Genomic DNA, 8339 nt, shown 5'->3' with positions numbered 1-8339 from the left:
GAGTAGCAGGCGCAGCCAGCCAGCTCCTCTCCACCACTGGACGCTCCCATTCCTTGTAAAGGCCCTTAAGGAGAACCTGGACCCCACAAGACCACACTTCCAAAAGTGGAGACCCCAGGCTAGGCCAGCGAGTGGCCCTGCTCCGGGAAAATCCCTCCTGACCCCATTCCCACCGCAGGAGGTATCGCTGCACTGAATGATACGATGGCCTGCCATCTCCTCGTGTAGTTATCCCACAGGGAGGACAGCGTCGTGGGGTGTGTGGAGACTCCCTCTAGGGGCAAGGACTCGTGCTGGGTCCAGGTGACCTCTGACAGCAGACAGACACCACTGACTGCGCCAGCTGGGGAACTGCGCCACTGCTCACTGAGCATCAGCACGTGAAGGCAACTGTTGTTGTATTTATGAGCTGATGCGCGGTGAGGGCAGGCACACTCCCCAACCTCCCAAGGGCTCCACACTGTGTATCCCCGCTTCATGGATGGGAACACCCAGGTGGAGGCCCCGGGCTTTGCCGGTAGGAGCTGGGGTTTGAACCCAGTGATATGCTCTCTGGAGGACAGGCACCACCCTTAAAAGGATGGTGACTCCGGGTTTCTGGTGGACATCCTGAGCTGGGGCATCAGCTGTGACGGCCCCCACAAACGAGGTGTCCACCCCTGGTCTCTGCAGATGAAGCCTGGACGGAGTATGGATCCAGGCGTCTCCCTGTGGAGACGGCCCCTCCTGTACCTACACACCCCTTGACTTCTGCGTGGGCTGCTGCGCTACCTGAGAACTTCCTGGCCCCCACTGTCCACACTCTTCCTTCGCTCTCCCTCCACAGAAGCACAGGATTTAAAGTTGCCAGTTCTATGTACGTAAAGACACTGGGATTAATTAATTGGAGACAGAGTCTCACTGTCGCCAGGCGATGTGCAGTGGCGCGATCTCGGCTCACTGCAACCTGCGCCTCCGGGTTCAAGCAATCTTCCTGGCTCAGCCTCTCGAGTAGCTGCGACCACAGGCGTGCGCCACCGTGCCCACCTAATTTTGTTTGTATTTTTAGTACAGACAGGGTTTCACCTTGTTGGCCAAGCTGGTCTTGAACTTCTGGGCTCAAGTGATCCACCCCCTTCAGCCTCCCAAAGTGCTGGGATTACAGGCGTGAGCCACCGCCCCCAGCCAGACACTGCGACTGAGAAAGAAATTTTAGCCTGGCCAAGAGCTCTTCCCAGCAATTACCTGTCCAATGCCTCATGACTCACGTCATGAAGAAGAGACAGGTTCTGCAGGGACTGCGATGCTGAGGACCCTGGGAGCGGGGGCAGGGGCTGCAGTGAACCGCAGTGAAGGAAGTCACACGAGGGAAGGGACTTTGGAGGACTCCCCAGGGAGGAGCCACATTCCACAAGTCAAAAGTAGCAATAACTAGAATTACAGCTTAGAAAACACAAATGCAGCGCTAAGACTTGCCGAGGTTCTACGCAGTTCAAACTGTTCCTCTCCCATCTACAACAGGAGGAAACTGGGCTTTGATGAGGTTAACGGCCCATGGCCGCAGTCAGCAGCGGAGCCCAGGGCTGCTCCTTCGCCACTCTAGATGCCGAGGCAGCAATCGCACCTCCACGTTCCACCCCTCTCTCAACAGCCCTCAAAGCGCAGCTCGGAGGACTGCAGGGCGGTTTGGCGTCCAGGGCAACCCTCTGGCTCATCTCTCCAACGCCGCCTCCGACACCCGCCCAGCACGACCCAGCCTGGGGTGTCTCTGCAAGGGAGAGGTCAAGTGGGGGGCCCTCACTCTCATGTAAATGCAACTTGGGGCGATGCAGGATAGTGTCCAGCATTCAGGAAACGGCCTTGGTGGAAAGAGCGGCCAGCCAGGAGAATCAAGTCTCTAGGCCTTTTCAGAGCCGAAATGCAGCCAAGCAGGAAGGCGGACAGGCGCCCAGGGCTCCTGGGGCAAGGAGCTGCCCCTTCCCTCCTCCTGCGGAGAGCGGTCGCCAACCGCTCCCGTGCCTCCTCTTCTAGCCCAAGGAGTTCGCCCGGGCCATCCCTAAGCCCAACAGCAGCCCCCAGGGCTCCTCACAGGTCATAAGCCCCTCTGAGCGGCGACAGTCCTCGCATCTAGCCCGGGTCAGGGAGCGGGGATGACTGTCCCCAGCACGGCGGCCAGAAGACCCCAAATGCGGAGCCTGCCCAAGATGGCGGCCACGACTACCCCGCGACAAGGCGGCCCCGAGCTCGGTGTGCCCGAGCTTGGAGCCCGCCGGACCGCACCAACACGGGGACCTCCCCTCTGCCAGTCCCGAGACGGCGCCACCGCCTCCAACGGCCATCCCCGCCGTCGAGATGGCGGCCGCACGCCCCTCGATACCGCCCGCTTCCAGATCACTTAAAATGGCGGCGGCTGCGGGGCGGCACGGGGCGGGGCTGCGCCGGGGGAAGTGAGGCGGCGCGGGGCATGCTGGGCCACGCGCGGGCTGCCGGGAACGGGGCGGAGCGCGGCCGCGCCGGCGCGTCGAGGGGAGAGGCAGCAGCCGCGATGGTGAGCGGGCGTGGGGGAGGGGCGGCCGGGCCGGGCCGGGGGCGGCGGGGGGCGGCTGGGCCGCGCGGGGGGCCCGGGCTTCGTGCTCACGCCGGCCCGCCGCCCCCAGGACGTGTTCCTCATGATCCGGCGCCACAAGACCACCATCTTCACGGACGCCAAGGAGTCCAGCACGGTGTTCGAACTGAAGCGCATCGTCGAGGGCATCCTCAAGCGGCCTCCTGACGAGCAGCGGCTGTACAAGGTGGGTCCCGCGGGCGGGCCGAGGGGAGCGGGTACCCGGCGCCGGGCACGGGGCTGACGCCTACGCTGTCCGCGATGTAAACAGTAGCGGCCGGCGACGCCTGCGGGCGCCCGAGCCGCGGGACTGGGACATCCGTTGTGCGGGTGAAGCGCGAGCTGCGCTCGCCGCGGGGATCTCCGGTCCGGGGGCGATGTTTAGACCTCGTGCCGGGCCCCGGGCGCCGAGGGCACCGTGGCATGCAACCCCTGCAACGGTATCGCCCGCGCCGTGCAGTTGACGAACTTGAGGTTCGGCTTGGTCGCTTAACCAGCCAAAGGTCATTGGCAGCGCCAGGGTTCGAACCACGACCCCTTAATCCCCACCCTTCTTCGCAGGCCCATCGGAATCACGCTGTCCCCCAGGACACTCTTTCGGGTGGAGGGTGGGGGACTCAGTTAATGCAAAGAAAGTCAGGTCCCACTCGTTCTTCACCAAGCAACCGTTTGTTATTACCTCCCGACCTCCTGCTGATGTCCTAGAAGCCCTCCTTTCTCCTTGCAAACGAACTGAGATTATTCAGTCAGAATGGCTTGGGGTTTGGGGTCTGCATTGGGGCATCAGATGCATCAGCCTCTGATTTACGTCTCCCAACATTGTGAGGTTGTCGCCCAAGTGCATTGTTTAGATTCTAGATCTGGAAACTGGGAAACTGACTTTTAGCTCCAGGCTCAGAGCCTCAGCTCCCATGGTCTCTAAAGGCCTTTCCTCACTCATAACTACTGGGACTTAGCAAATATTAAATGACCGTGCCTGTGCATGTCCCGTGTGCCACATGTCTACTTAGTGCTTTATGTTTCTTCCTAGCTCATTGAAACCCTCTGGTGGCCCTACGAATTGAGAATTCTGGTAATTCCTAGTTTACAGATGAGGAAACTTTGCATCAAAAGGCTCAACTACCAGCCAGCCGTGGTGGCATGGTCCTGTAGTCCCAGCTACTCTGAAGGCTGAGGCAGGAGAATTGCTTGAGCCCAGGAGTTCCAAGTTGGAGGGGGCTATGATAGCGCTTATGTTGGGTCTGTGCCACTGCATGCCTGGGCAACATAGCGAGACCTTCTTTAAAATAAAAAAATGTTCAAATGCCTAGTCCAGGGTGACAGAGCTGGGATTGAAAGCCAGGTCTGCCTATCTCCACATAGCTCAGTGGCTCCTCAAATTAGATTTGCCTGGAGAATTTGGATAAAACCGGATTCTAAAGTCCCACCCTGGGAGGTTTTGATTTAGAAGTTCTTGGATATAACCCTGGAATCTGTGTATTTGTCAAGCAGCGTGGTGGTCCTGGGCCACACTGAGGGAACTCTCTCTTCCCTCCTCTGACTTCCCGTGTAGTTGCTGGTCAGAAGTCTTTGGGACTTGCCCCACGTAGGGCCTCTCCCAAGATCGTGCTTCTCTCCTCAGGATGACCAACTCTTGGATGATGGCAAGACACTGGGCGAGTGTGGCTTCACCAGTCAAACAGCACGGCCACAGGCCCCAGCCACAGTGGGGCTGGCCTTCCGGGCAGGTGAGAGGCCCACCACCCACTGGGCTGGGTGGTAGCCAAGCAGGTTGGGAACACTGTTCCAAAGAAGGTCATCAGGGAGCCTGGAGTTGAAGCCTTCAGGGCAGTGTCTTCCTCGTGCCTAAAGGGCTGGCAATATCCTTTCACAATGTGTTTGTTTCCTCATTTTTTTTTTTTAAAAAAGAAGCAACCAAATGAGATGCTTACAGAAACCAAAGCTTATTTCGCGAAGCCAGCTCACATTTACAGGAGGCTGAGTGAGTGCCTGGCTCCGTGCTCTGCATGTTACTCTGTGTGTGGCTTCCACTGCCCTGTCTCATCCTCTCAGTAGCCCTGGGAGGTCCACATACCATCATCCGTGTTCTGCAGATGAGGACACAGGCTTACCAGCAGTCACGTAGGGAGCCACGGTTAGGATGCTGACTGCCGGGCCCTTGCTGGAGTCAGACATCATACCAGGCTCTATGCTGTGTATCACCAAATCCCTCTGCATCTCTGTGTGGCTGAGATTTGGATTTTGCCAGTTTTCAGGTTCAGTAAAGTGAGCCTGGGGAGGTTAGGTCATCTGCTGGGACTGCCACATCTAGGATTCAGATCCAGAGCCTGGGCTTCCATCAGCCATACCCCACCCCTGCCCAAGCTTTAGAAACCTGGGGATTAGGGAGTGGTTTACTACTCGCCAAGATATCTTCTTCCACCCAAGAGAAAGGGAGGGGAGATTTAAAATATTTTGTCTCTAGGAACTTGAAGAGAGGTTATAGAGCTGTGTTTTCACAGCTGTGGACCCAGCAGCTGTGTGGATGGCTGAGAAAACTTGGATAAAGTTGTAAGGAATTCTTATTTTTCTGCCTGTAAGGGAACATAGCAAAGGCTGAAGAGGAAGAGTAGAGTCCTAGCTCCACCTTTCCGTTCCATAAGTTCAGGCTAGGCCTCAGTCTCAGCAGCTATATCCTCTGGCCAGCTACCTTGCCCTCCTGCCCCTCCTGGCCCCAGTGTTCCCTTCTCCTTAAAGGGGTGTGATGAGACTGGCTTCACAGCAAGGTGGTGTTGAGTCCTCATGCACCCCAGGTCTGGCCTGCTGCCAGTGCCCAACAGATGGGAAGCTTCAGAGCCTTTCTGTGGGCTCTTTCTGCCCAGATGGTGATGTTAAGAGTCAGGTGCAGGGCTGGCATAGACACAGGTCGTGCCTTGTACATGCGTGCATTTTTGTTGTTGTTGTTTCTGAGACAGAGTCGCACTCTGTTGTCTAGGCTGGAGTGCAGTGGCGCCATCTCAGCCCACTGCAGCCGCCGCCTCCCGGGTTCAAGCGATTCTCTTGCCTCAGTGGCCTGAGGAGCTGGGATTACAGGCACGTGCCACCACGCCCAGCTAATCTTTGTGTTTTTAGTAGAGATGGGGTTTCACCATGTCAGTCAGGCTGGTCTCAAACTCCTGACCTCAGGCGATCCATCCATCCCAGCCTCCCAAAGTGCTGGGATTACAGGCCTGAGCCTCGGTGCCTGGCCCAGGGGTGCCTGTCTGAAGAGAGCAAGGGAGTGCCAAGAGCATATCTGGTCTGCTTCGTGAACCGAAGCTGGGCTGCGTTCCCCCAGAAGTGTCCCTTTCTCTAATTTCAACAGTGGTACCCCTAGAGGTTTGCTGTGACTTGGAAGATACCGATAGACCCATTTTGCAGATGAGAAAATCAAGGCTAAGGAAGGTGACTTGTTTTCCTCCCACAACCCCTGATACGGCATGGAATGTGGTGGTGACTCTGGAGCCCAGGTCACATCATCCCTCTTGCAGGTGATGGCTGTCTTGATAAGGGGCACAGCATGGGCTGTCAGCTCTTTGCTTCCCCATGGACTGCTTGCAGAAACACACTTCTGGGTGCAGCTCAACCCATCGTCATGTTGTTCCCAGGCCTTGAATGGGTGCCCCACCCTCCGCCTCTCCCCTCCCCCAAGCTTACCACTCAAGGAGATGAGTATTTCAAATCAAATGTTAAAGGGCATTGTCCCGGCTCATCACAAAAGAATGAGGGAGGTAGTGAAGGCACGAATTGTCACAGGTTTGTGGCTTGGAAGATGGATTAGTTTCTGAACCTCGGCACAGTGGGCACATTGGGCTGGATTGCTGTGTGGGTTGCCTTGTGCACCATAGCACGTGGAGCCGTATCCCAGGCCTCTACCCACTAGATAGCGCTGGAGCACCCCACCTCCCCAGTTGTGACCGCCACAACTGTGATCAGGCATTCCAGCTTTCCCTGGGATGCCTGATCAGTTGAGAACCCTGAGCCAAGCAGAGATGGGTCTCCTAGCTGGAAGAAAGCACAGGAGAAAAGCTGTGGGTTTGCTGTGTGTTGGGGTGACAGTAGGGACAAGACAGGGAAGGCCTTTGCCTTCCTGGAGCCAGTCAAAAGGGCAGTTTGTCCAGTGGTAAGTGCCCCTACGCCCAGAGTGTCAGGATGTCTTGACTTTTGGGGGTGCGTGGACTGGAGGTTCATCTGAGGAGGTGACCTGAGTTGGACCCTGAAAGTCCAGAAGCAGCCAGCCATTCCGAGTGCTGGGACCAGCAAGTGCGAAGGTCTGAGTTAGGAAAGAACTTACAGAACATAGAGAGCCAGAGCCTGAGAGCGTGGGAAGCAGAGGGAGAGACAGACGGCAAGGACTTGCTGGTATTCAGGTATTCAGGTCATGATGGTTTTCAGCAGGGGAGGAATAGTCTAGAAAGTCTAGTTTGATTTTTTTTTTTTTTTTTTTTTTGAGATGGAGTCTCACTGTGTCGCCCAGGTTGGAGTGCAGTGGCGCGATCTCAGCTACTGCAAGCTCCGCCTCCCGGGTTCACGTCATTCTCCTGCCTCAGCCTCCCGAGAAGCTGGGACTATAGGTGCCCGCCACCATGCCCGGCTTTTTTTTTTTTTTTTTTTGTATTTTTAGTAGAGATGGGGTTTCACCGTGCCAGCCAGGATGGTCTTGATCTCCTGACCTCGTGATCTGCCCGTCTCGGCCTCCCAAAGTGTGTGAAGGGAACAAGGAGATATATCTGGGTGAAGGGTGATGCTGGCTGCAGATGGTCAGCCCTCAGACTCACTAGTGGACATGGAAGATGAGGAAAGGGGCCCCAGCATGGTCAGTGGGAAGGGCTGGGGACCTTCAGGTTGGGCCCACAGGGGTAGGAGACATTACCGTGGGGCCACGGGGGTAGCTGGAACAGGGAGGTCAGCGCTGTGGAGACTACAGCCGTGTGGACGAGCGTTCGCGTGGAGATCCCCAAAGCTGCAGATGATCACACGTGAACACCAAGGCCCCAGCTGGGGCAAGAGTTGGGATACCCCCCTGCAGCTCTGCTCCTTCCTCCACAGATGACACCTTTGAGGCCCTGTGCATCGAGCCGTTTTCCAGCCCGCCAGAGCTGCCCGATGTGATGAAGCCCCAGGACTCGGGAAGCAGTGCCAATGAACAAGCCGTGCAGTGAGGACCCCCAAGAGGCCTATTTCCCCCAATAAAAGAGATTTGGGAGTCTGCCTGGTTGCTGCCTCTTTTTCCCGCCCCTCCCTGGGATGGGTCCCACTCCCTGTGGGCTCCTTTTGGGGCTTGTGCTTGGCAGTTCCTGTGCTGTCCTGTCTCCCAGATCCTGAGACCCTGGCTGAGAACTTGGCCCAGCCTGCTGCTTAAAGGCACCATGGGGACCTGGGTTGCCCTGAGACCCAAGCCATTGTTAGCAGCTAGCCAGCCACACCAGCCACGCCAGGGGGAGGAAAGGGAAGGACTGGGAGAGAGACAAAGACCCGAGCCAGCCTCAGGGACAAGAGATTCCAGTTTTAGGCCTTTTTCCTTCTAAGTGCCCCCCACCCCCATAGCCTGCATGTCCACTCCCAGACGATGGGCAAGAGCAGAAACAAAAGCTGGAGCCAGTGTCCTGGTTTGACAGCATGTTCAATGAGGGAACCCCAAGACGGACCCACACAGGTCCACCCACGCTGGGGGCTGTAATCACGGAGGGAAGTGGCTGCCCCCTTAACACACCTTAATAAACAGTCTACAGACCCA

The 8339-nt window shown here is 57.2% G+C and overlaps 1 protein-coding gene across 2 annotated transcripts; it reads left to right on the top strand.

Moving 5' to 3' along the window:
- The first annotated feature begins 2419 nt into the window (after positions 1 to 2419).
- On the top strand, positions 2420 to 8339 carry ELOB (elongin B). 2 transcript variants are annotated; one of them, XM_054668746.1, is made up of 5 exons: positions 2420 to 2527; positions 2637 to 2771; positions 4206 to 4311; positions 7652 to 7760; positions 8150 to 8339. In XM_054668746.1, the coding sequence occupies exons 1-5, from the start codon at positions 2444 to 2446 to the stop codon at positions 8280 to 8282; spliced, it is 567 nt and encodes a 188-aa protein (XP_054524721.1). In that variant the 5' UTR covers positions 2420 to 2443; the 3' UTR covers positions 8283 to 8339. The 2 variants fall into 2 exon arrangements, with proteins under 2 accessions (XP_054524721.1, XP_009428403.2); XM_009430128.4 differs by lacking the exon at positions 8150 to 8339 and having other exon boundaries at positions 2421 to 2527; positions 7652 to 7813.

This window comes from Pan troglodytes, chromosome 18, assembly GCF_028858775.2.
Source record: "Pan troglodytes isolate AG18354 chromosome 18, NHGRI_mPanTro3-v2.0_pri, whole genome shotgun sequence".
Taxonomy (NCBI): Eukaryota; Metazoa; Chordata; class Mammalia; order Primates; family Hominidae; genus Pan; species Pan troglodytes.
Note: the sequence above shows the minus strand (reverse complement) of the source record. Positions and strands in the feature narration are given on the sequence as shown.

Excerpts from the sequence above, each read along its gene's own strand:
- ELOB (XM_054668746.1), top strand. The coding sequence starts at position 2,444 with ATGCTGGGCCACGCGCGGGCTGCCGGGAACGGGGCGGAGCGCGGCCGC. Across the intron at positions 2,528-2,636 it reads GAGAGGCAGCAGCCGCGATG|GACGTGTTCCTCATGATCCG; the intron begins GTGAGCGGGCGT and ends CGCCGCCCCCAG. Across the intron at positions 7,761-8,149 it reads GCCAATGAACAAGCCGTGCA|CCTGCATGTCCACTCCCAGA; the intron begins GTGAGGACCCCC and ends CCACCCCCATAG.